This window comes from Aythya fuligula, chromosome 5, assembly GCF_009819795.1.
Source record: "Aythya fuligula isolate bAytFul2 chromosome 5, bAytFul2.pri, whole genome shotgun sequence".
NCBI classification, from domain to species: Eukaryota; Metazoa; Chordata; class Aves; order Anseriformes; family Anatidae; genus Aythya; species Aythya fuligula.
In genome coordinates this window covers 62691759-62719704 of record NC_045563.1, presented here as the reverse complement: position 1 = coordinate 62719704, position 27946 = coordinate 62691759, and the positions used below count along the sequence as shown (strand labels likewise).

The 27946-nt window shown below is 42.3% G+C and overlaps 1 protein-coding gene across 1 annotated transcript in view; it reads left to right on the top strand.

The window, feature by feature from the left end:
- The window catches only part of SCUBE2 (signal peptide, CUB domain and EGF like domain containing 2), a 47166-nt gene that overhangs the window by 2820 nt on the left and 16400 nt on the right, over window positions 1–27946 (top strand). The window contains exons 2-16 of the mRNA XM_032188569.1: window positions 2547–2669; window positions 4159–4284; window positions 8537–8671; window positions 13512–13637; window positions 14033–14149; window positions 15037–15126; window positions 15563–15679; window positions 16695–16817; window positions 18251–18367; window positions 20501–20623; window positions 21085–21201; window positions 21880–21966; window positions 22656–22760; window positions 23978–24133; window positions 24500–24703. Coding sequence (XP_032044460.1) covers window positions 2547–2669; window positions 4159–4284; window positions 8537–8671; window positions 13512–13637; window positions 14033–14149; window positions 15037–15126; window positions 15563–15679; window positions 16695–16817; window positions 18251–18367; window positions 20501–20623; window positions 21085–21201; window positions 21880–21966; window positions 22656–22760; window positions 23978–24133; window positions 24500–24703 — 1866 coding nt within the window. The remainder of the gene's footprint in view (window positions 1–2546; window positions 2670–4158; window positions 4285–8536; window positions 8672–13511; window positions 13638–14032; window positions 14150–15036; window positions 15127–15562; window positions 15680–16694; window positions 16818–18250; window positions 18368–20500; window positions 20624–21084; window positions 21202–21879; window positions 21967–22655; window positions 22761–23977; window positions 24134–24499; window positions 24704–27946) is intronic.

The following is a 27946-nucleotide window of genomic DNA, read 5'->3' as shown; positions in this document are numbered from 1 at the left end:
ACGGTTAAAGAAGGCTATAGAAAGACATCTGAGTTAAGGTCTGGGCTTCAATCTGTTTTGTGTCTTCAAAGAGATATTTTAATGGCAACCCTTCATCATAAATAAATGAGTATTATATGTTAAATTACAGCTAAGGTCCATCACAAAGAACTTCAAGATTTATGTGTAAGACATAGTTTGATTAACGAAGATAAATTTGTTCCTGTTTGTTTTCCTAGCTGTGTGTTGAAATCTTTTGATCTAACTGGGGCATTCCTAAATTTTTGTGTCACTTTTTCTTTTAGTTTACAAAAGTAAACAAGCAGCTCTGCTTTTACTGTGTCTCAGAAAGCTTTGGTTGTATGGGCTGTTTGCCTCTTCGGGGTCTCTGTTTTTCTGCTACACCGCATATGTAGATGCTGTGTTGTCACATCTGGTGATGAATTTTAACTGAATTAATACCGGTCGGGCTCCCTGAGGAGCCTTGAGTGGAAAGTGCTGAAAATGTGTAACAGCTTTCCTGTAAGGTAGCTTGTAGTCGTGTGCTTCAATGGGAAGTGGCTTGTCTGCATCTGGGGGGTTGTTTGAAGAGACACCTTCACGGGCATCCCCGGGGAGAGGTGAAGTCCCATGCTAGGTTAGGATCTGTGAATTCCCACCGTGAATGTGGCTGCCTGCACGAGAGAACGTGGAAACGGGGGAGACAGCCTTCGTCCCTTTATTACTTGTCAGTAAGGGGAGCTTTGGGGTTTGTTGTGGGGTTTGTTGGAGAGCCCTTGGAGCGTTTAATGGGCAGCTTTATGCATTTATAGACGAGCTGGACTGGGGCTGGAACTGCCCCCGCCGTACAATGGGTCGTTTCTCACTGGATTTTAAAAGGGGACAACTTTGATCATTTCAAAAGCAGTGAAGCCTGATGCTGCGGTGAGACAGCGCTAATTTACAGCTGCCATTAAGGAAACAAAGACCGGGGGCAAGTTTCGCTCTGAAGATTCACCAACGCTGTGAACCCCGCCGGGAGCTGCGGCCCCGAGGCAGCTGCCGCCGGCACCCGGCGTGCTCCTGAGGTGAGGTACGGCGGGGCCGGGGCCGGGGCCGGGGCAGCGCCGCTCCCCGCCACACCTGCCTGTGGGGGGCGGCCGGCGGGGAGGGCAGGGGAGGCCCGGGGAGGCCCGCCCAGCCCCGGCCGCCCCGCGCCCGCCGTCGTCGGTGCGAGGCGGGCCCGCAGACGCCTCCTCCCCTCCCGCCCGGCGGCGGCAGCAGCAGCAGCAGCAGGCAGCCGCCGCCGCCGCCGCCTCAGCGCCATCCATGGGGTCCGGCGGCCGCCGCGGCGCGGCGGGGGCGCGGGCGCTGCCGCTGCTGCTCCTGCTGCTGCCCGCGCCGGGCGCCGCCGCCCTGCCCCTCCCCGGTGAGTGCCGCAGCCCCGCACCACGGCGGCACCTGGCCGGCAGCGGGGCCGCGCGGGGAGCCGTTGGCGGGGCGCGCGCCGGCCGTTAGCGGCCGTTGGCGGGCAGGTGCGGGCCGGGCACCGGGCGCCTCAGCGCGGCGGCCGCCGCCGCCGGGACCCGGGGCGCGGAGAACGCTGCGGCTGCGGCCGGGAGCGGAGCCGGGCACGGCGCGGTCCCCGCCGCACAAAGCGGCTGACAGCCGCGCCGGCAACTCGTGGCGGGGTCCGGCTGGAGAGCTGCCTGTCCCTGCCTGTCCCTGTCCCTGCCTGTCCCTGTCCCTGCCTGTCCCTGTCCCTGTCCCTGCCTCGCGACTCTCCCCCGCCGCCTGCAAAACCGCCGCTGCCCGTAACTTCTCTTCCCTCCTCTCCTGTCTGTGCTCCTCCGTCTCCAGGGCTCCTGCCTATTGGCGTTTCTCTTTCCCCTCGCTTCCCCTGCTCTGGAGCTGCTTCAGCGTGCTGTGCTCGGGGTGGCCGGCCAGGTGACTTGGCAGTGCTGCTCAACAGACGCTATCTCTGTATTAAAACAAAAAAACTAAGCAATAAAAATGTGTTATTAATAGGTTACGCGTCTGTTTAATGGTAAGCCAGTCTTTTAACGTGTTGCAGGTTGGCAGCTTGGAAATTTCATTATTTCTGTGAACTCACATTCTTAGTTTAAGAGACTTTGGGCTTCCTAAGGGTGATACTATGGATGCAACGGAGATCTCTTCCAGTATTAGCTTTATGTTAACCAGAAAGATGAACAGCAGCTCTTCTCAACAGTTCTGCGAAGATATACAGTCATAGCTCCTTCTGGGGTAAACAAATTGCTGTAAAACTTCATCGGCTAAATCTCATGGGGGATCTAGCCCATAATAGATTAATGTAGATGTGTTTATAAGTGAGCACAAAAGCTTTGTGCAAGCTTATCTGAACTGCATACAGGTGTATTCGTGTGCGGGTACAGCCATTGGTACAGGTACAGGTTTCAGTCTAGATACTCTGCATGTTTTTGTCTTGGATTTAAAATTGGTATGTGCATGCTTGCAGCCTTTTATCATCTAGTCTGTGAAACATACAGGACTTATGCCCTATTCTCCGTCTTCTGGCATCCTTTTTTGAATTTGGTATCTTTTCACAGATGTGGATGAATGTGCCCTGGGGCTTGACGACTGCCATCCAGATGCTATATGTCAAAATACCCCGAAGCTGTACAAGTGCATGTGCAAAGTGGGTTACACTGGCGAAGGGAAGAAATGTGAAGGTAAAACGATAGAATTGCTCTGCTCTGCCTTGTCTCAGTAATTGCACCTCTCTGCCTTCCTGCAAGGTCCTGGAGTGTTCTTTGGAACTGATAGAATTAGCAAGGGAAGGGCAGGTCCATAGTAGGAAGTTTCTTCTCTCTGTAAAGCAAATGTCAGCTGGGATACTGGGACTGAAATCTCGCATAAAAATGTTCTGGAGGTCCCACGTGCTACTGTGCATGAGATAGGCTGGTCAGCACCAAGTGTCCTTCACCTTGGCCAGCGTGGGACAAGGCCTTGGCCAAGTATATGGGACTCGTTCAACTTTTGTTTGCAGCTAGGTTGGTACCCAGAAGTAGGAGGCTTTGATGCTTTACTGTAGTCCTTACTTGCTGCTTATGACTTTGGGTTTTACAAATATACTAGGTACTGGTGAAGGCGCTGACCTTCAGGTTTAGGAGCTGCTCACAGTGTAATTGCTGGAGGAACACAGGGACTACATTATGAGGTTGAAACAGTGATTTATTATTATTATTATTTTTAATTTCTAATTGTCTCTAGCAAGCTAAAGAGGGGGAAAGAAATACTGTAGTATGCAAATGCGTAGCCACTGAAAAATTTCCTGCCAGTAGCATAGAGGTGGAACATGTTTTTTATGAGCAATTTCCTGTGATTTCCCAAATGGTGGCATATTTTCTTCTTTAATTTTTTGCTGTTCTGAAGTGGATCGCCCATGTTACATGTGTCTGAGATGTTTTTTGAACGCTTCAGAGATCTCGATGTGTGCGATACCATGCAGCATGGAGTTCCACAGAAGAATTGTGTGAAGGTGTTCAGATAAGCTTTTAGTCAACTTGAATTCTGCCTTGACAAGGGCAGACAATGACCTGTGGATACTAACTTTCTTATTTTTACTTTGTGTGCTTTCGTGCTGTCACCCTTTGATTGCGTCATCTTACTTTTGTCTGTTGCAGAGAACCTAAAAAAACAACCTCTGACTACTGATTGCTTTACCGCCACCCCCTCCCACATCATCTGGTGGCCTTTAAAGACGGTGTTACTAAAATGTAACGGGATATTACGTGTGAAAACATGAGATATTTCTGAGAAGACAAAGCAGAAAAATAAGAAATAATGCCTTAAAAGATAGGGGACGATTTGTTTTTTCAGGCTGATCTTAAAAGATCTGATTGATTTTTCTCAGTTACAAAATCAAAAGAGAAACAATTGCATGGCTTTTAGCCTAGTAATACCACTTGGTCTAATCATTAGTTTGTTTAATCAGCAGCCTTAAAAACCTTAGCCTATAAGGCTAAGCTCTGTGGGAATCTCAGGGTATTTTGTCCCTCTTTGGAAACATTTAGCAAGTAATGCGTTAAGTGTTGCCTATTTGCAAGACAATGACGATTTAGGCCAGCAGTTGCTGTTCACAGTTACACGGTCTCATCGCGCAGTGTCTATAACACTCAGGCAAACATCCATCACGTTGACTTTTGCTTTATTCCGTAGACATTGATGAATGTGATAACGACTTCAATGGAGGCTGTGTCCACGAGTGTTTCAACATTCCGGGGAATTACCGCTGCACTTGCTACGACGGCTTTATGTTGGCTCACGACGGCCACAACTGCTTGGGTAAGTGTGCTTGTGAGCATTGCGAGTGGGAATGCTGTAACGTGTTAGCGGCGTTCCTGGGAAATGCGTGGTCATCCGTTGTGCTTAGTCAGCTCGGCTGGAGGAGAAGGTCACTGATGGGAAGGGGGAATTGCAGGCGCCGATGCGCCATCCCAGTGTGGTGCTTTCCCCGTCTGAGTGAGGGTCATTGCGCTTTCACCGTTTGAGGGTAGTTGTGCTTCTCTGTTTCTGTTAAGTGTTTTTGGATTAAAATGTGTGAAGTGGCGCCTATTATTATACTAAATGGCTTTCCTTAAAAGAACACGTGCTGTCATCGTCTTTTCTGTTCCAAAGTTAGCTTAGAGTCAATTCTCTCGTGTATTTCTTTACCTAAAACCTTTTCTCTTGCGAGGTCTAGAACGTATGGGCTTCTCACTCTTCCAATGTCTGAGCCCTTCCTGACATGCAAGCTATAAGGAAAGGGCACACAATTAGGGCTGTGCAGTTGCTGTGTATGACAGAGGGGTGTTGAAGTTAAGAGGGCCTAAACAAAATGCTCAGGGTTTTCCTGGGTAGTTAGTGTGAAGCAAAGTACACAACCCTGGAAACATGTTCACTCCAGGCAGCGCTCCCTTGACCCTGCACGCTCTCTCTCTTTCCCCACCACCCCATGCTGCAGAAACTGTCACATTTGCTTTTCCAGAGATAGCTCAGTTTTTTTCTCTTCTGCTGCCCATTTGTGTGTGGATGTGCATCCCTGGGCTCTATCTTCTTCTGGGTCAAATTAGAAAAGCTCTGGAGTCTCCACTGGGGATTGTGTTGAGTTTTACTGGCTGTGAGTCTGGTGCATGCCCACAGATTAACTTCGTTATAGTGTAAATGGAGGGGAGAGGGTGAAGTCAGCCAGCATGGGTTTGTGAAGGGTAGGTCCTGCCTAACTAACCTGATTTCCTTTTATGATAAGATCACCCGTATGGTGGACCAAGGGAAACCAGCTGATGTGATTTTTTTGGACTTCAGCAAGGCTTTTGACACGGTTTCCCATAGGATCCTACTGGACAAAATGTCCAGCATACAGCTAAATAAAAACATCATACGATGGGCGAGCAATTGGCTAATGGGCAGGGCCCAAAGGGTTATGGTAAATGGGGCTGCGTCAGGCTGGCGGGCAGTCACCAGTGGGGTCCCTCAAGGCTCCATTTTAGGGCCGGTACTTTTCAATATTTTTATAAACGATCTGGATGTAGGAATAGAGGGTATTTTGAGCAAGTTTGCTGATGACACCAAACTTGGAGGAGTTGTGGACTCAAATGAGGGCGTAAAGGCCTTGCAGAGGGATCTGGATAGGTTGGAGAGCTGGGCGATCACCAACCGCATGAAGTTCAATAAGAGCAAGTGCCGGGTCCTGCACCTGGGACGGGGAAACCCTGGCTGCATGTACAGACTGGGCGACGAGACGCTGGAGAGCAGCCTAGAAGAGAGGGATCTGGGGGTCGTGGTAGACAGCAAGTTGAATATGAGCCAGCAGTGTGCCCTGGCAGCCAGGAGGGCCAATCGTATCCTGGGTGCATCAAGCACGGCATCGCTAGTAGGTCAAGGGAGGTGATTGTCCCGCTCTACTCTGCGCTGGTGCGGCCTCACCTCGAGTACTGTGTGCAGTTCTGGGCACCACAGTATAAAAAGGACATGAAACTGTTGGAAAGTGTCCAGAGGAGGGCTACGAAGATGGTGAAAGGCCTTGAGGGGAAGACGTACGAGGAACGGCTGAGGTCACTGGGCCTGTTCAGCCTGGAGAAGAGGAGGCTGAGGGGAGACCTCATCACAGTCTACAACTTCCTCGTAAGGGGGTGTCAAGAGGCAGGAGACCTTTTCTCCATTAACACTAGTGACAGGACCCGCGGGAACGGGGTTAAGCTGAGGCAGGGGAAATTTAGGCTGGACGTCAGGAGGGGGTTCTTCACAGAGAGGGTGGTCGCACACTGGAACAGGCTCCCCAGGGAAGTGGTCACTGCACCGAGCCTGTCTGAATTTAAGAAGAGATTGGACCGTGAACTTAGGCACATGGTCTGAACTTTTGGGTAGACCTGTGCGGTGTCAAGAGTTGGACTTGATGATCCTTAAGGGTCCCTTCCAACTCAGGATATTCTATGATTCTATGATTCTATGATTCTAAGTCACCGAGTTCAAGTATTTCACTAAAGAAAATAGAGAGGGAAGCAAACAATTTGCTGATGCTTTAACATATTGAGAACATCTTATTTTTTTCTCTCTTGCCTTTGTGTAAACACACAGTGGAGTTCAGCTGAGGTTATTAGGAAGGGCTGAAAGTGAGCTAACGCATTGCCTCTTGTAATGCCACCAAAGGGTACGTTCTCTTAGTATCCAGTAGCCCCTCTAGAACATAATTCCACTGACTTGTTTGGGATCAGAAAGACAGACAGAACATTGACCAAAATCTGCCACCTGTTACAGTACTGGGAAGCTGCTCAGTACTGCATGGCAGACTTTTTAAAATAAAATGTCATTGACATACGGTGAAGTTTTTACTGACCAGCCAATTTTTGAGATATGATGTAAACTTTAAATAAATATTTTGGTATGCAGCAGCAAATTGGATCACATCTTCTCTTAATCTGTTTATTTACTGTCTTTACACCATGGTTGCTCTCCTTTCGCACTCATTTTTGAAGATCTCAGCTGTGTGTCTGGGTTTTAGCCAAATAGACAATTACTTTTTGGAAAGAGATGATATTTTGTAATCTTTCCAAGGTCCGTAAGGCAGAAACATCTGCTGGAGTTCAAATCTGTAGTACTGCAGGCTCATGGTGGCTGTTTATTCATGATTGTTTGGACATTCACAGCACTGTAGCTCTCTAAAATACTCAGATTCTCTGTGATGGAGATATGTCAGCCGCTCTTGTTGCTATGAGCAGGTCACATTCCTTTGCATGCCATTGGCTTACTCATTGCCTTCAGTAGAAATTAAATCTGGTGTAATGCCGCATTATGCTTTTTACTAAAAGCCTTTCTTTTTCCCCGTTTTTTGGAAGGCAGCTGTGTTATGCCAGAAATGCTAAAGTGTTAAATTAAAAACATCGTACAATTATCACAGGAGCAATGAACAGAACAGGGAGCAAATATAGTGTCCCATTTGAACTTGCAAATGAGACCAGTGCTTTCCCTTAGCAATGTTTTGTCTTGCTATTTTTTTTTTCTAAGGTACTGAGCATTTTTGCTTCCTGTTCAAACCAGCATTTGAAAAATAGGAAAATTAGGGTAAGAAAATTATTTGCTGGCAGAGGTTACAGAAGTCTCCAGCAATTAAAGGATGAAATTCAGAACTGGAGATTGGGATGAACATCCTGTATTCAGAGGCATATCCCCAGGTTTTTCTACTCTTTGTTTCTCTTGGCTATCTTGCAAATTGAACGTTTCTATATTCTCTGGAATTGTTGAAGCTCTACGTATTGCAACATCAACATTGAACCTATTTCCAGAACTTCTGCTCTTGTCCTTGACTGTGGTCAGGCAACATGACAGCAGCCTTGACGGTAAGTGATGATGAACTAGAGTTGAGGGAGGAGGATAATAAACCAAACTGAGCATCAGAACATGTGATGTATGACTTTGTAGCTAGAGCAAAAGCAAGGAGGAAGAAGAGGAAGGTTTTATATTTAAGCCAATCTTATTTTGAACTTGGTGTTTTTCTTCCACCTTTGCTTCAGAATGGGGATCTTACTGAAAAACACCATACATTGCTTGCTTGGGTTTGGAACCAAAGCTGTATATCACGGAGCAAGATAGGACCAGGCATGGATGCTCAACCTAGATGTAAATGTGCTAGGTTGCTTAGTGGTAGTACTCTCTGGCTGCTCTGAGAGGCAGTGTATATTCTCCTATGTGGAGTAGGGAGCTGAGGCAGGTGATGTTCTCCTACATGAAGTGTGGGCCTAGTGCAGGTACCCTGCTTCTGTCTTCCCTGAGCTGCTCTGCCTTCTTGTTTAGTTGGCCAGAATTTCCTGGGAGCCCTGTGACTGACTGGCCAAACTGCAAACGGGAAGAGTGGGGGGCAGAAATATACTTGTGCAAGGCTGACAGAACAACAGGCTAGCCCCGGCTGTCTGAGCTGCCTGGGTGGGTACCTGCTGGTTAGGGACCTGGTGTCTGTGCTGTATATTGAGCAGCTAACCCAAATAGCTGTCTCGGTGTTCATTTGTAGCGGTGATTTTCATATAGGGCAGGTACGAAGCTGATCTCTTTCTCTCTCTTTCAGATATGGATGAATGCACGTTCAACAATGGTGGTTGCCAGCACGTTTGCGTCAACACTGTGGGGAGCTACGAGTGTCGCTGTAAGGAAGGATTCTTTCTAAGTGACAACCAGCACACATGCATCCACCGCTCAGAAGGTACTGGCTGCTTCCCTCCACGCACCAAGCAGGAGTTTTTGACAAACTCCTCACGGCAAACTCTCTATAGCAGATTCAAAAGTATTTTTAGTTTGAGTTTTTTGAGGCTGTGAAGTATCTTGAAGTCCTCAATTCTTTTAAAAGGAGCACTGTGTCAGGATCTTCTAAGTGACTTTGAAGACTGTCTGCATCCCTTCTGCCCCTTTGATCCCACCCGTATGTCTGCAGCGTTATGCTTTTTAAAGGCTGTACTGCTATACTCCCAGTGTACTTTATGCTCTGTTGTGCAGCTGAGCTGTGTCCTGATCCAGGAAATGGCAATAAACTGAGGGACAGTGAGTTCTGACAGTTTCTACCGACTTCAGTTACAAGGCAAAAGCTACATTACCTCTAGGTACCTTTTAGATTCCCCATACAATGTTTAGGTTTCAGCTAAGAGATTTATTGTTTGTCAGCCCCAAAGGTATTCAAATAGTGTTCTTTGTTTTGAGTGAAACCTTTATGAAACTACCTTTAAAAGATCTGAGAGCCTTGGATGTCTAATTAGACATTGGGTTGAACAAAATTATTTTGGATGCCCTTGGGGAATACTTTAAAGTGGTTACTCAGATCAGGGAGTTGTCCATTGAACTGTACAGTGAATATCTTCCTAAGAAGTATTTAAGGCTGCAAAGCTTTCTTTTAATCTAAGGCTTATCGTTGGCATGACTATAAGAGGAATCTGAGCATGAATAAACAAATCTCACTTTAAAATTCCCCATACTGAAGAGATCAGCATTTGTAGACATATATGGCCATCCTGAGATGAGTGCACTGAGGTGGCTGTCATCTGACGTAGCTGAATTGATCTTTTGTTTGAATTACGAATCTGTATTCTCAGCTTCTCTGGTATTGTGCTTGGTCTCATGGAGATCTGGTGATGCATGGTGATTTCTCAGGCCATTGCTCAGCTTGCTACTGCAGCAGGCTGCAATGGCAGGGCAAGGTTTTTCCCTTCACGTTTCCTTGCCAGCAGTGATGTGTGTTTGTGTGCATGGATGATGAATCCAAGAATGAAGATCAGTTGTTTTAACTTCTCGTCTTGTCTGATGCCAAGGGAAAAAAAGCTTCCAATTCTTCTCATTTGCTGCTTCTTGAGTATGCTAAACTCTCCTGAACTAACAGCAGCAGCATATCCTGTTACTAATAATTGTACCTTTGGAATTCTTGATACTGAAATACAGAAGTGTTGTTGGTGTTTTTAAAGCCATTTTTTTCGTGTCATCACTCTGTTTGTTTACCTCCCTCCCCTTCCCACATTACTGTGAAGAAGCACTGCATGGAATTCCCCACTTTTTTTTTTTCTTGGGTGGGCAGGTCTGTTTTAAGCCAGATCTCATTGTTGTCTCTTTCCTCTCACTTTGTTCTCCTCTTTTCTGATCATTGCTAGGTCTCTGCCTTATGTACTTATCTCTCTGTATATCCCTTAGTAGTCCTTTCTCAAGGCATCACAGCATGGATCTAAACATTGCTGCCTAGCCCACCTATTCAGTTTCATTTCTTATCTATAATATAAGGCAGAATTTCCTTCCCTGTCTCTCAGCTCAGTTAAGAGGGCACATTCTTCTTAGTGGTCTGCAATATTGGCCTTTACATGCACAGAAAAAGAGTGAGCTGGAGTTGAAATTGGAAAAATACAGAGGCTTGAGGATGTTGTGTTCCTTCAGATGACTAGAGTAACGGGGAAGTCTCTGACTCACCTGCCCTTCCAAGTCTATTTACTCTTATCTCCTGGGTTCCCTGTCACCTATTCCAAGACAGTAATGTGGGACTCAAGGTAAGGTAGCTATTAGAGGAGAGTTTGATAATTAAAGCTGATTTTCATCTGATAAGATTGTGTAGGTCTGGAGCACAGGGATCCTCTGAGGTTCTTGGTGGTTCTGCCTAGCCTCTGCTTGAATCACATGAACTCTGTCTGTGCACAACCGTAATCTTTCCTGGACTGTCTGTTTAGAATGAGCTACTTTTCATCTATATGTAGGAGAATGGATTTACTTTGGGGTGCTGTTATCTGGCTGACAGGGCAGCATTGCACATCTTGTTTCATTTGCAGCATATAAGAGAATGTGGAAAATTTGAATGAAAATGTAGAATTTTCACTAGTGAATTTGCAGTACATCTTGTAGCTGCTGTTGCTATTGATGACAAATCTTGCCACTTTTTCCTGTGGTATTTCACAGGGTCATAGCTATCTACTTTTTGTGCTGAGTCAGTGGGAGTTAATTGGACCTGTGATGTGAAGGCCACATCTGAAACCACTGTATGGTCCTGAAAGCTTGTGCACAAGTGACCATGTTAGCTATAGCTTTAAGATTCTTTCTTTCTGTGGAGCAGCAGTGATAACTAAAACGCTTTTTGGAAAAATCTGCCTTAATGCAGAGCTGCAGAAAGCATGCAAATGGTCGCAAACATTCCTGGGAGGTCCTGTTCTGTCTGTGCTGATGCTTTTTGCCACTTGGCTCCTAGGGGGCTGCCTCTGAGAATATTGGGTTGTTCTTTCTGCAATTGCCTCCCCTCCCACCCTCACTCTGTCCTACTGAGTGTCTGCCTGGAAGTGCCCTAAATGGAGCCTTAGTGTTCTTAGCAAATTGGTGATGATGTCCCAACATTTACTGTGGAGAAGATTGCATTTTGGTGGGTTTGATCATGTGCTTTGTTACACAATGGATACTCTTATTTTAATAACGTGCCCTCATTTGGAAAGTGCATTTTTAGCTTTCTGTGGAGACCTGACTGAACTCTGCTTGTTCAGAACTGATCAATTCCCAACTCATCATTTACACCATATGTCTGATGTCAGTGAACTTTACCAAAGTACCTGCTTGAACGGTTTTCCCTTTGGTAGCTCAACAGACACAGACAAACAACAAACTTTAACAGCAACTAAGCTGCTGATTCCCTTAATGCTGTCTAACAATGCTGAGTTAACAGACCAAATCATACTGCATATTTAGGAACAGAAAAGTCACGAAAACACAAGAGTTAATAAGGCTAATTTGTGGTCTCATGGGTTGCCCCATTCCTTGACTGACAGCACAATAATAGATGACAGCTTTCATGTGGGCTCCTTGGGCTGTGTCTCTGTGCTGCAGGATCTGCAGCATCCTTGTCTTGTTAGACTTCTACAGGGTCCTCACTGTGGGAAAGGAGCGGAAAAACCAATAGAGCAGAATAATCCAGGCTCTGCAGCATCTATTCTGCTGCTGCTTAAATCTTTCTTAACAGAGAAAGGGTACCACGGTTTGTGCTTCAGATAGCCAAAACAGTTGTGTGCAAGTTGGAGCAAGAACCTAACTGAAGAGTAATGGAATAATGGTGAGGAGCTGACCTCTGATTGCCACTGACTGCCAATAGTGTTTCTTGTTTCTTTTAGGTATGAGGCTTCAAAAGGTGCTGCATAAATTCTAAAAATATACATGTATAGGCTGTGAAATCGTTCATGCTGACCCTTTCTGGCAACATGTTCACCCTTTTCATTTCTCTGATAGCGCATTTGCTCAAGTCAGTAGAAGTCCCCTGGGTTAATGTGGTATCAGACCTTCAGGGGGATAAGCCCTTGCAGCTGAAGTATACACTGAGTCTTCTCAAAGTGTTCTTGCCAAGAAAAAAGAACATTTTGGTGTAATGTGTTGTCTTATAAAAGCTAAATACACCAAGGCAGAGCATTTGATGGCAAAAATGTGTTCTCAGAATAACCAAGGAGAGTATTCTTTTTTTTTTTTTTTTTCTCTCATTTGTGTAGCAACGTAGAAGATTTCAGCAGCGCTCTGTGGTGTTCTGATAACTCAGCCAGCTGACATGTAGTTTTAAGTTGTGGGCATACAAATTGTGTTACAGTCTTGCCAATGGCCCTGGCATTGATTTAGCTGAGCGAGGGTTAAGGTGAAAAAGCCTTTACAACAGTTCTAGGAACATTTCCTACCTGTTTAATTGACCTGAACCTTTTGCAGAGGCCAGACAAAACACTATGGCAGCCATTGAGAGCTGGTGCGTGAACAGCTTGTAATTGTCAGAGACAGAAATGGTGCAATGTTTTTTGAGAGGTGCACCAAAAGGAAGAAAGTCACTAGTGGCACCTTGCTTTTTCCTTTGGTTTCAGCAGACACTGGCATCAAGTTCTGTCCAGCTGGGAGGCGTGCAGAAGTACAGAACAGCGTGATAATTCCCAGTGGGGTTATTTTGAAAGAGATTAGTTGAAATCTGAAAAACATGAAAACAAAATAGTTGACAAGAAAGAACTGACATACAGCATAGATACCACTTGCATGTTTACGTGGTCATTACTTGGTCATTGCTGAGGTAGGTTGTGACTTTGAGAATCTGCTTTGTAGACCAGCAGTTGAAATGGGGATGCCATTTTTTTTTTCTGTGTCATCCTAGACATTCCAGTGTCTGGTGGATAAGCAAAGAATTAACGTCACTTTAAGCTTTGATCTTGTCAGGTACCAGCCAGCTTGTGTTTTTTATAAAAGGTTTTATAAATGCTGATGTAAAATGAGAGCAAGGGATGAGAATGCGGATGCTGTAGAAATCTAGGGATGTTGCTTTTTGACCTTGCAATCAAAGAATGTGGGCACACAAAATATTATAGCTGGAGAAGCCTTGGGGGCCACTGGTTTGCAGGATTGGACTTTCTGCCTTTCTAGTCTTTAAGCTCATACATTTTGTTCTACTGCTGTGGAGCCTTCCCAGAAGTAGCAGGCTGTTGGCTGTGTGTATACTGGACTAATCTGATTTGACTGTTGCCTGCACACAGAGATGCCGAGGATGCTGATGCTGTTGCACTTGTCCTGTTTTGCAGAAGGCATGAGCTGCATGAATAAAGATCATGGTTGTGCCCACATCTGCAGAGAAACACCCAAAGGAGGCGTTGCCTGTGAATGCCGACCAGGATTTGAGCTGTCCAAGAACCAGAGGAGCTGCATTTGTATGCAACATTCTGCATATGCTTATGGTTTCCAAAAGTGAACAAATAATGTTCTGTCTGCAGTGATACGGGATACGATATGTTACAACTAAGCTGGGATGACATGCCTAGACTCTGAGCATTTGAGCCAAACTAGAATCAATGACTTTGCAGGACACTATTGCACAGATCTGCTGTTTGTTTAAAAAAAAAAATTAAAAAATTGTACTGTAGGAGTTGTACCATTATTTGTAAGCTCAGCTACCCAAGAGAGCAGTGCATTGTTTCAGTCCCACAGAATTTCTGAGGAAGGGAGCATGATAGGAAGGTGTATTGGGAGATGGAGACAAAATTGGACACTTTCTTTCAAAGATGCTAGAAGCACTTGTGAGATCTAACATATATTTTCTTCCTAGTAACATGTAATCATGGAAACGGTGGCTGTCAACATACATGTGATGATGCTGATAATGGGCCAATTTGTGGGTGTCACCCCAAGTACATCATGCATATGGATGGGAAAACCTGTCTGGGTCAGTACACAGAGTAGTAGTTTTCTGTTGATGACTAACTTGAGTGTGGTTTGACATTGCTGTGTGTGTATGACTAATACTCCTATTAATAGCAGAGCTAGAAAACACCAAGGAATCCCAAACTAAGAAACCTGCTAGTACACAAGTGAGTTTGTTGGGTCCAGGTGACTTATGCTTCCATATATAGGTATCTACCTCATACTGCTGCAGCCTGTAATTAGTGCTGGTCCCTCTGAAACACAAGGCTTGTTACCAACCAAAGAAGATTTCCTTCTTTCTAGGACATTTTAGATTCATTTTTTTTTGTATAGCATGAGCCAGAGAGTGTAACCAAGCTGTGCATGCATTAAAACCAGAACTCTGAATTCAATTAGAGTACAGTTTTTGTAAGGCAGTTATCCAGTGAAGAAAGCACTTAAGACCTATAAAGTCTTCCAGTCTCTGGAAGACTTTGTTGCCTGTTGATTGAAATCAAATGCTCAGGCATAACTGCCTGTCCGTGCATTAGTCTGTGATAGATGATGACAGTGTGCTCTTAACAGAGCAGTTTATGACAATTCAATTAGTTCTTTCATCTTGTTACTGTTCACCACATCAGTAGTGCATTTTCTGTTTTATTAATCTTGAGAATACTGAAACGAGTGGGAGTTGTAAGGAAGCAACAAAAGCAAAATACTCTCGTGGCTTTGACTGGAGGTTCTTCATGGCTTTCTTTCTTTCTTTCTTTTTTTTTTCCTTTTTAAATTTTATTTCTGCCTAGTTAGCTCCAACTGTCTCCAATAATTTAGTGCATGATATATCTGTTTGCATTTCTGTATATACTGAATATCAGATGAGATTTCTGGTCAAGGCACTTTTGCTCATTTCTTTTTTCATGCTCCTTACAGAGAGGGAAGAGGCTGCTGTTGAAATTCCTGAGGGAAACACTACAGCAGGAGCTGATGTGGACAAGAGGGTGAAGCGACGGTTGCTCATGGGTAAAAAGTGTTTATCCAAAATAACTTGGCTGTTTGCTCAAACCTCTTATGTTGAAGAATTGTTTTTTAATGTAACCATCGTAGTTCTGGACTGAATCCTTCCTGAGATGCCCCACTCCCTTTTCAGGACAGAATATTATTCCACAATGTATAAGAAACTGCATTCTGAAACTGAAACTGGAAATAGAGTTTTACCTGCTTCTCTTGAACTGAAAGTATGCTTGTGCGTGGAAGAGAACTGGCTTCAGTGATGGGTTACACCTAGAAGAGCATAGGGAGTGTAGGCCCATCTTGCCAACACATGTATTTAGCAGTTGCTCATGTATATCAGGCTAAATGTAGCTGAACAGTGTTCTTGGAACTGTACCTTGTATCATCATGTGATATTTCTTACCATTACAATGTCTCTGAGCAAACTTTATTTATTGTTGGCTAGAAACATGTGCAGTTAATAATGGTGGCTGTGATCGTACGTGTAAGGATACATCTACTGGAGTTCACTGCAGCTGTCCTGTTGGATTCACGCTCCAGTTTGATGGGAAGACATGTAAAGGTGAGTTTTGTACTCCTGCACATGTGTGTTCTAGCACCCTGCTGTAAGGTACTCATCTCCTAATGAAAGTAACACAGTATTCAGAGGGAAGCTGGTATGAGTAATGTGATCTGGGAAGCAGTGCAGCCATGGGAGATGCATGGCTTCCTTCTAAGAACATTCCGGTGTATCACATGCAGAAGTCTCTGCTGCTCTGCCCTCCCTCCTCACCACTTTCCATTCCCTCACCAAGATGGCCTCATTTTTGAGGGTTGAGAAGAGGCAATATAAGTAGGTCTGTGGTATAGTAGAGTTCAGTACTGGGAAATATAGGCTTGTTGGTTCTTAAAAGCATGCAGTCCCATAATTTGACTATATTATCCCCAGTCAACTGGGTGCTGTAGATATTTGTAAGTAAATATCAGAATGTATTTCAGAGAAGACTGAGTAGAATTATTTATGCTGGTCTAAGCAGCTCTAAGGGTAACTAGAGTACTGGTAAGGAGAAAGGGGATGTTTAGGTAATATATTGGGACATATTTTCCTATAATTAAATATTCAGACTGTTCTGCTAGGCAAAAATGATGGAATCCCCATGCCTGAGTCAATTAATATTAGATAACTCATTTTAATGTTGGCATGAAAAGGATAGGATAGCTCAGGAAGTCTATTCTGCCTGAGATTTTGTCAGGGCTTAGGAAGAGGGAACTCAGAGGACTTTTAAAAAGCTGAAGCCTCTTAGAGAATGTTTAAGTCAAAATGTTTCCAAACAAAAGGTAGGGAAAAGGTCTCATGTGAATACACGTACTCAAATGTAGCTGAAAGCAGATTAGCACAATCATGGAATAGAATGGGCCAGGTCATTCTTAAGATCTAGACCTGAACTTCCTCAAGATTTGTAGCAGATTTGTTATGTTTTGTTTCTGGGATTCTCCAGCCAATTGGGTATGATTATTTTCTGGCTTTGTCAGTGAAAGTATGTTGAATATATTCTATTTATTCACTGAAGTTTTTTAAATTATGATTGTTTTTACAGATATTGACGAATGTCAATCTAATAACGGAGGCTGTGATCATTTCTGTAAAAACACTGTTGGCAGTTTTGATTGCAGCTGCAGAAAAGGATTTAAATTGTTAACAGATGAGAAATCTTGTCAAGGTATGTGCACTGGAGAGGCAATAAAAGTAGAACAAATCAGCATGGCTTGGACATCTACCACAATGATGAAGTGATAATGGACTCCAGAATTTCCATGCCTTGTGTTTTCGTGTGTGTGTGTGTTTCAATTTCTGAAGCAGCTGTTAAGTTAATGCTGTTGTCTTGATACTATTGTAGGAGGTATGTTTAGTGTCATAGTGAGATATTATCTGGAAGCAGTGCAGATAGCATCATATTAAAAATCTCTTGATGAAGATAATGCTTTTTTTCCCCCTTCTATTAATGATCTTAAAATAACTTACAGGGAGAAATGAAGCCAATCCTAAATGAATCCATCCTAAAGACTATTTCACCATTGCAGCAAAATATTTTTTTTCCTAATGGGACATTTAAATGCTATGTGTTCTTTATTTAAAGAAAAAAAGTAAGTCATCTGATCTGTGAAGTCAGAAGCTTGTAGACATAGATGGGAATAACTATTCCCTAAACCATTATGGAAACATTTGATTTTTAGGAAGACATAAATTTCTACTGTGAGATTTACAGAACATATTTGTTTTATTGTATAATAGCGTATACATACAGATTGAGCAACCTTGTTTAGGCTGGTTAAGTACATTAAAAAGTAATGATCAAAATGGTCTTTGGCTTTGGCAAAGCTACAGTATGAAACAACATAAAGTGGATCAGTGAGCTGGGCAAATGAGTAATTCTGTTTCTAATTATGTTTCTTAGACAACTATTTGACATTTAATGATTAATTTCAGAAAACTAAACCAACCAACAGAAAAAAAAAATTCAGCTGTGTTTTTGGCATGTTATTGTCCTTTTTAGGTTAGATGTAGGACATACCAAACTTAGTATAAAACTAAAGGATTTTCTGGATTTTTTTAAATAGAATTGGTTATGAGTTTATTTTAAAGATTTACATCTCCCTTTTGTTTGTCACTCCTGTTACTTTCCCTAGATTGTTTCAAAAGTGGTAGCTTGAAGTGCACCCAAGACCTTAATGAAAAGAAGTATGACATTATGTGCCAATAATGTTGATGGGAACTTTTTTATACCTGGGAACATTGCTATATAGCATGCTGAATGTACTGTCACAGAAGTTTTAGGTGCTTTTAATGATAAGCCAACTTTTCTTAAAGAAATAAGAGTTTCTGCCAGCATTTCTTTTCCTTCAAAGCAGAGAAGTAATGTCTTTTAAACATAATTGTTAAAACGTAGCAACAGTTTTCATATTTGCCAAGAGAAAGCTTGTTTGGCAAACTAATTGGTCTCTTAGAAGTTGTCATTTCTTGTGTTGCATTATTTACTTCAAAAGAATTTGCTTAGTTTACTTAAATCTGTACATCTCTCTGTCCAACTTGGTTATCTCATAAGTGCTCCCTTTTCAGGCTGAAAGATACTAATGCATCCTTTAAAACTTGCAGACATTGATGAATGCTCTTTCGAACGGACATGTGACCACACGTGCATCAATCATCCAGGCACTTTTGAGTGTACTTGTAACAAAGGATACGCTCTCTATGGCTTCACACACTGTGGAGGTGAGTTATAAAGGAATACTGCAGGCCACACTGGTAGAGTGCTATTGCCACAGGTCTAGTTAGTGTCTGTGTAGGACATGTGCCTATGTATATACATAAGGTATTCACGGTAAATTGAAATCTTTACTGTAATAAGGAGACACAGCAAAAGTGAAAACTAACCTAGCTCACTTCTGTCTGTGCTCAAATTATTTTCCCTTCCCAGCCAGCATTCAGAAAGCACCTGTGACTATTAGAACAGATTCATTTTACACCTAGACGTGAAAGCTATGATTCGACCTATTTTTCATATGCAAAAGTCTCATTGACTTCAATGAACAGTGAGTTGAATAGGACTTTTAAGAACAGGGTGCTCTGGATGATTTTGAATATTACAATTTTGCAGGTTATCCTTGTGCATATTGCAGATTGTTATATGATTTAGATTGGAGCTTTATCTGATGCAGTACCATTAATTTACATTGGCCAAGAATGATATTCCTAAATGCTTTACTACTTTACTACACAAAAAGTTCAAGAAAAGAGAGGAAGATATTGACAGATTGGGTGCTAATTTTCTCTTCATAACATATAAACTGCTCAGATGCTAATCCTTGTACCACAGTAACTCCTTCATTTGCTGACAATTGTCACAACTGGTAGGTGTACTGAGTGTACACCTGAGCTATATGGAAGAAGCCACTAAATACTGGAGATAATAGGATGCCATTGCCTGCATAATCCTACCAAAAAGTCAGTTAAAAGTAAGGATTTGAGCTGATTTTGTAGTATCTTAGGCAGTAGTACCAATTTTAAGGTGTTCCCTTCTTTTTTCATCATTCTTCTGTTGCTCATTCCTACTCCTGCTATCTCAGTTCTGCTAGTAGAATGTTTTTCCCCTGAAACCAGTTCAGTTTTGTCATCTATTTCACAGCATTTTCTCCAAATGATTATCTGTGTCAAGAAGGAAACAAGTGGTAGGAGAAAGCATTGACAAGTACTCCAATTACCTCTGAGAAAACTGGATACCTTCAGTTGCACAAACTTTCTGGGACTCACTGAGTCTCATAAGGGATTCGTTGGTGGTAGCTTTATAGGTTTATGTGTAATTGTCATAAAGCTGAGGGAGACAAGCAGCTATCAGGGTGGATCCAAGAAGCAGAGACATCAAACTTTGCATTTCCCTTTGTTGACGTTGATTCAATTCCTGTCACACTATTTCTCCAGCCTGTCGAGGTCCCTCTGAATAGTGGCACAAACGTCTGGTGTATCAGCCACTCCTCCCAGTTTTGTATCAGCTGCAGACTTGCTGAGGGTGAACTCTTGTTCCATCATCCAGGTTTAATGAAGAGGATAAATAGCCTTGGCCCCAGTATTGACCCCTGTGGTACACCACTGGTGAATGTCCTGCATCTGGACTTTGTGTTACTGTTTACAACACTTTCAGCCCAGAAATTCAGCCAAAGATCTAGAAGTCTTCCTGGAAGTAGTAAGGGAGGGAACTGCCATTTATTGCTGTTCAGCAGAGCTCAGGATAATGCAATGGAAAGTGTATTCTGCATCAGCAAGCAACAGTGCACCAAAGGCAGTTAGTGGTGTTGCTAGTTTCTCCACCTCTTGGCCATTACTGGGCTGGGCAAGGCCCATGAAATTTGGCTAAATTGACTTGCTGGGATTGTGGTGATTCAGTGGTGTTATTTGCACACTTGGAATCAAATATTGTTCTATAATAGATGTATCTATCTGAGCACTTTGGAGGGTTGGCCACTGTGAATCTTGTCCACATCGTCTGTCTTTATTCCAAAATGGAAATATTAATTAACTAGTTGCAGTGCAATGCAGACTTGATCTGGTGGTTTTTTCGTTAACTTGTTAACATATTGCTGAGGCTGGAGATATTTTTTTTTCTAATATGTCATTCAGGGACATACCTGACATCGCCTTTCCCACAACATTTGATTGATTTTGACACTCATTGAAGGATTTTCATTAAAACAAAACTATTTCAGGGTGGGTTTCCAGATGGCATTCCAAAGACCTTTTCTAGACCCTACTAAGAGGTATTTTTGTACAGATTTATCTAGTTGTGTTAGTAAGAATGCAGGACTTTGGTAAAAGTTATTTTTAAAAACTATTTTTACCTTTCCTCTATAGACATTAATGAATGTAGCATCAACAATGGTGGTTGCCAACAGCTGTGTGTGAACACACTGGGAGACTATGAATGCCTGTGTCACTCTAACTACAAATTACACTGGAATAAAAAGGATTGTGTTGGTAAGGTGCCTAGCAGATACATTACCACTCCTGAAATGTTTGAAGGCCACATGGTTGTAGTCAAATCTGAAACCTTGATCTGTCCAGTTAAGTGGTATGAGTCAATGTTCTCTGTATTCTGCTTTACTTTTTAATCAGACATGATGGTACTGAAGTTTAAACTGGTAAAAACAAACCAAAACCAACCAACCAAACAAAAAACAGGAGATACTTTGAGGGACTTTGATGTTCTTTCCTCTGCTTTTATCTATGTCCTTTTGTTTCCCTGCATGAGAGTTTGCTGATGATCATGGTGGGATCCTCCAGTGGTTTGATTTTGCTTTCTTTTTCTGTCTAAAGAGCATATTAATTTCATGGGTGTTCTCTGGTACCATCTACATAAGAAGCTGCATGACATTTTCTTAGTATTGCATATGTAGATGTTTTACTTCTCCCATGAGTATTTGTTTTATCCTATTTAGAATTAAAGGGGCCTTTGCCTGCTAATGTGTCACCCAAGGTATTGCTGCACTGTATTAAGAGTGGTGGGAGTGATAGATGCCTCTTAAGCTGCACTTCGGATGTTCAGGTAGTTTCTGGTAAGTCCAAAAAAAAACCACAGCCTACAACCAAATCAAAACAAACAACAACATCCCAAACCCAACAACAAACCACAAAAACAAAACAAAACCCGCGAGCATTTGATTCCATAGAGAGTGCAAGAGTAGCAAAGCTCGTAACCCTCATGGAAGCCCCAAGAAGTAGACAATCAATAGGGACTATTCCTCTTGCACTATAGATAAAGGACCATATCCTTGTCAGTGTTCCAGGAAGCCCCCCTTTTCATATCCATTATAGACACTCTGCCCTCAGATTCCCTTCTCATGACAACTGTCTTTTTGAATCTGGAGAGGACAGGGCAGAATTCTCTGTGCTCCTTGGGCCATTCCTTAATTGGCCCTGAGAGCTGCTGCTGAATGGCGCGAAGGCATTCCAGCCCTGCATGGGGTCTGAGCTTCTGCCTGCACAGCCCTTCCACCCCTCAGGACACAGCCTGCAGATCCATCTGGTGCTTGTTAGACAGATGATTCTTTTCTTCCTGAACCCTTTAGATTGCTTAGGAAAAGACAAACTCAAATGTGGAGTACTCTATGAATAACATAATTGAAAAAGGTGAAGATGATGCAGATCAACAAATGAATGTCTTATAAACTATGGGGGTCTTCAGTCTGTGCACAAAGCCTATGTCTTTACTGTCTGTATGGTCTGTCTGTTAGGAACACAAGATGCTTACACCCTCACCTGTGGCAGCTCATCTCAACTTAAGAAAAAGCAGCAAAGTACAAATGCATCCACTTGGCTGGGTAATTAGATTTACTGTTGCATGATTTGACTGATTTCTTTCATTGGGTAACTGAAATAAGTGTGTTCTGTTGGCTTTCCTTCTATTTTTCCTCTCCATTTTACTCCCTCTGTTTTTCCTTCCTCTTCTTCATGATTACAGCAGAAAATTCCTCTTGTACTGCTTCATCAGCATCACCCAGACTAAAACTTAAGAATAATGGAAGAGAAAAGGATCAGTAGTGAGATGAACAGCAAGACTAGGAGTGTCATGCCTCATTTTAGACATCCAAATTGGGCAGTGTTGGCAACTTACAGGTTCTATGTTGAGTTGTTGGTCAATGGAATTTAGAAAGCATTTGAAGCTAAAGAGATAAAAGGTACTATTTTATATAAACGTAAGCTACTCTTCTGAATCTTCTTGATGTGAAGTATCTCTTTTGATTTCAGCCAACATTTATTTGATTTTACACAGAAGCACATCTGGATTTGATCTCTGTCCATATTTGAAATCTATCACACTTTGTTCCCATTCCAGTTGTGAACTAGCTTCACAGCAGCAGGAAGCTGGCATCTCTTTAGGTCTTCTGTGATGACCACTTTTCACTTTATATATACACATTTTTTTGATAACATCGTTATGACGTCATATTAGGGTAATCCAATTTTTCTACTCCTTTTTAACATAACATTTCATTGTTTCTTCCTGAAGATATTTCAGCCGTCAAGATAAGCGTAACCTTTAAATTAAATGAAGGAAAATGTAGTTTGAAAAAGACTGAGATGTTTCAAGAAGGTCTGGAACAGATGATACCAGGTATGAATATAAAAATGCAGGTAAGCAGGTTAGAGCCATAGCTCAGGGCTTATTAAGTGCTTTCCTGATGTGAAGTGTACCATAAATAAAGCTTAGAGAGCTGCAGACTTTCTTCTCCTTATTAGCCTCATGAATCATACTCCTTCCCAGCCATGGTTTTTGTAGTACTTGCTTCAGGTGACAAGGACTTCCCTGTGACAGCCTAACAGTTTGCTATGAAGGTCCTTCTCCTTTTTATTTTTATTTTTTGTATGACTGCCAGTAAATTGTCAGTAAAATCAAACATACGTTTTGTTCTTTTCAATTTTTTTTCTCTCTCTCTCTAACCTTTCTTTCACTTCATTTATTTCTTCCCTGCTGCTTACTGTCTGATGCCTCTGGGCCTCTTATGATGACTCTGTTGCTAAAGGGTTATTCCTCTTTTCTGTTCTCTTCCTCTTATACTTCAGCAGCCCCAGATGGTGAGGTCAGCTCTTCCGTCTGTTCCAAGACAGAAAGTATAGTCTGAGAATTTACAAAGTCAGCAGAAAATGAGGAATATATACACTTGAAAAAAAAAAGTTACTAAATAATACTATGAATCAGCATGTCAGTTTGTTTGTCCTTAGAAGAGGAACAGTGATAAACTGTGCTAGATACTCTAAAGAGTATATGATCCAGAACCAGAGCTTATTCTGGATCTTTTTTTTTTTTTTTCCAAATAAATATTGTTTCATCACTGAAACCCTGTAAATGGTCTTCAAACATCCTTTAGATGCAGCCATGGCTTAGTTTAAACACCCTTATAAGCTAACATGTTTTTAACATGGTTTGTATGAATGCAGAATTTTTTCCCTCAGGTGGTCTGTCTGGTGCAGGTAGCATCATGGTTTTAAGATGCTTTAGATAGTGCTGAAGCAATTCAATGGCAGCTAGCAAAATCCAGGGGAAGCAGGCTGAGCACTGCAGCCAAGTTCTAATCCTAGCAGCAAATCATGCCTCTGACCACTGCAGCTGTAGAGTTTTCACCTGACAGTACGTCCATGGGTGCACTGGAATCACGATTCTAAGTGAGGGTACACGAGCTGAGAAACTGGACAAACTATTTGTTTACTGGCAAGTGGAGTGAATCACTTGCTCCCCTTGAAGTTTTTGTGACAAAATATGCACTGAATACTAGTGAATATCTAATAACGTAGCTGGCCAAGCTTTTGCTTCCTTTAATTTTGTTCATACAGAAAGACATAATTCACTAATGGAGAGATTCCACTATGTAAACCTAACATGCAGCTCTGGCAAGAAAGTTCATGGAGCCGTCAGTAGACTGCCAGCAACTAGAGAGATTTTTATCACTGTGGACTTTGAGCTTGAAACAAACCAAAAGGAGGTAACAGGTTGGTTGGAAAATAATCCAAGGTGCGATTTGAAGCTTCTTACAGTTTGCTCTTTTCTGTTTTTTTTTTTTTTTTCACTTCTTCATTTATGCAAAATTATAATAAAAAGTATCTCCTGTTTTGAAAGTTAATTTTTCTGCTTCCAAAAAAGTTGAGAGATGGGAAAAGTTTCTAAGATTAAAAAGCTGTCCATGGATTAAAGTCTTCTGGTCTGATTAATTTTCTTGAAGCCTGATGGTGTTGTCCTTAAGGATTTCAGACTTGTTCAAAGAAGTTACTTTCTCAGTGATTGGCACTGACATTTTGCATTGGGTAGACTTTTGTGTCTGGTCACTAATAGCAGATTGCACCCTTGGTACTTTTCAGAAACATGTGATGTGCGCTGTGCACGAAAAAAGACTGAAAAGAGATTTCGTAAAACCATTCGAACTTTACGGAAGACAGTCAACAGGGACCAATTCCGTGTTCGTGTCTCTGGCATGGACCACGAAGTGGCCAGAAAATCTCTCAAGCTGTCAGAGCCACAGCAGTCATGTGGTGTAGGACAGATACATGTGGGTAACAGATGTGGTAAGTAAATGTAAATTAGGAACAAACCATCACATGTGTTTTGGCTTTGCCCAGGTCTGGTGAGCAGGGAGGGGATCATGGGAAGCTTCTCCAGGAGAGAGGAGGGCTGTGTGTGATGTAATTAAGTTAACTGTTTGTGCAGCTGATATGTGCCTCTCTCTATGTATTGTTGGCAATTGCTGTATGATAGCGTAGAATAAGGGCTCAGTAAACAGTTTAATATGGATGACACAAAGTCTCCAGTACACTCCAAGGGTTTTCCCTTGGAGTAAACTTGGGGTGTTAGCATCAGACATCAGTGCCTTGAGATCACCGGTGTTATTTATAGAACACCACATTTAATATCTAGTGTAACACTGTGCTTCTGAACTTGTGAAAGTTTCTTATCTTGCTCTTTCAAAATAAAAAAGCTGAGCAGAATTTGATACAGCCACAGTTCTCTTCATTGATTGAGCTCTGAGTCTTCATGATAAAGTTTGAACTTCATGGAGGAAAAGGATTTTCTAGGCCAGTACAGAGAAAAATCTTAATTATCATGGCACTAAAGGGCACCACCATAGTGCAGCCCACAACAAATGCTTCTAAATCACAAAAGTTAAGGAGAAGGGTCAGATGTTATCTTAACGGGGACCTAACAACCGTGACAGCTAATTCAGGCTGCACAGGGTATGTAGCATGTAAGTGGTTTTGTGAATCGGCAAGCCTTTAAAATGCTTGTCAGGTTGAATTAGTACGTCTTCCAGCTGCAACCCATTCAGGCTTAGAATAGATTTTCAAATTTTGTTTTGCTAACTCTAGAAACTTGGATTCATAGAATAGAAAAATGAATTAGTGTTTAAAACATCTGTGCGAGCAAGCAGGCATAAGGAATTACTCAGGAATTCTGTCAGAAAAAGTTGTAAGTTTTGATATTTTTTTTGTAGCATAGTAAGTCTGCAAAACTTCAGAGACTTCATCAAGCTGTGTTTACACTGATATTTTCAAACTGTTGTATCTGCTGCTGGAGGAATCGTTTGAAAAATGTTTTCTCTGTCTGTTGTACAGAGCACAATATGCTTTCAAGCCCATTTGTAATTTTGTCTGAAAAAAACAGCAATGTGTAAGCTAAAAAATAGTGCAGGTAAAGGAGACAAATTTTTCTCTGGGTCCATTTGCTTTCATCGTCAACTAATGTGAGTTGCAATTAGGAAATGGACCAACAAGAAAATGACAAAAAATATTTTTAGGTAGCCACAGAGCAAATTTATTTTCTTATTACAAATGAACAGCTTATGTGGCATTTTTGTTGTGTTCAGAGAGAAAGAGAGCTTTTGGAGAATGCCTGGAAAACTTTAAGGTCAGCACAAATAGCCTGTGTATGGCAGAAGCGATCAGAGACACTGAGCATATGAAGATAACTGTTTTGAAGAGGAACTTGTAAAAGTCCAGATTCTTCTTTTGCTGAGATTGGTGCCACAGTTGACCCTAAACATCTTAACAAGTACTGGTGAGAGCAGTGAATCTAGAAAGCTATGATTGCCAGTGTGTATCATGCCTTGTGGTTCAATTTACTTATGGCTGAAAAGGTGTAATTGCCAAATGAAGCTTATTTTTTTTAGCTGAACTGTTAAGGCTATATCCTAGTGCAGGTTTGCTCTGATTGAACAATTCCACCACACCTTTTACTTGCATAGATGCTAACATCTTTCTCCTCCACTTTAATGTTCCTCACGTATTTACATTAAACTTACAGAAACTTAATACCTTTAAAACTTCTCTACATCCTTTGTCAAATTGCTGGAAGCTGAACAGAAAGTTCACTGGTTGCTGAGGGCACATAAAATTACACATAGAAACAGCACTATTACATACGCCTCATTTCCTTAGAAAAACTGATTGTCCCAGTGTGTATGGTAAAGGCAGCACTGGGTGGCTGCTGCTGCTGCTCTGACTGCTAGTCAGAAGGAGCTAAGAAATAGGCTGGGGAGATGAGAATGAAGTGGGAACAGTGTGGAAGAAGAGGAAGAAGCTAGCTCAGGGATGTGTGTGGAAGAGCAGGATTTTTTCGTTTTGTTTTGATTTGATTGTTTTGCAGAACTGCTGAAAACTTCTGGACAGGTGTGGCCTTGTTTATCTAGATGTGCTAATGATTCTGGTGAGAAAGTGACTCCATAGCAAGACATACCAGGTCAGCAGATGGACTCAGTGCAGCTGGTGGACGTGGTCTCAGGACAGGCAGAGAACTTTGGCAAAAGGATTTTGCTCAGTCTGACCAGAGGAGCAGAAAACAGTGAGGGGGAATAAGTAAGTTTAAGAACTTACAAATCTTCTGTGATACGGATAGTAAGTGAAGTGTAGGTTTCAGTTCACTTTTTTCAAGTATGTATGTTAAAGGAAAATACTTGGAATTTTGCTAGGCTAGGTATAGTTTTATTGATTCAGACAGTCTTGGACAGGCCCTCTTTCTGTGGTGAACTTCTCCTGGTACAGCACTGTCTGAAATGTTAGTTGTATTTTAGCAGTGTAAAAGGAGAAGTCTTGCACATGCTCTGACAGCTTTTATCATAAGTAACTGGCCTGAAATCAAAGCAGGAAGCTAAACTGCATTTGGTTTGCACTTCTGGTGAAGTAGTACTTTGCCTGATTTCCCCGCTTTAACTCCTAGTGACTACAGTGGGACACACTGCTGAATAAAAGACCTAGAGAGGCACCAGGAACAGATTAGGCATGATTTCCAAGGCAGTTCATCATCCTTCATAGGCTGAATGGTTGCATGTGTGTCTGCTGTTCCTTAAGCATTTGTTGATAGTAAAAGGGAATTCACAGTGGATTCCAGGCACTGGTGTATTTTATTTCAAATTTGCTATTTAACATACAGTTCTGTATGAAATTTTCTGATGCCTTTGAGGTCCAAATGTTGTATTTATCTACCTTGTGAAGTGTGAGCTCTGTGCAAGTGAGTAATTACATTTAGTATCCGCTCACATTGTTTCACTGTCTGAAGTCCTGAGAATGACTTCCATGGAGCAGCCTGCAGTGGGTCTCTATTCACGTATATCACAGGAAATGCATGTAGCAAAATGGAAACTTCATCAACCTTTCCAGAGAATTCTGGATTCTTGCAGCAGGGGTATGATCTTTCCACACTGAAGTAAATCTTATCTTTAAAAATATACATGCTACATGCTACTATATATAAAGCTATATGCTACTTCAAGAGGAGAAGATTTATCTTGGGGAGAATGCAATTTCATTCATTAATCT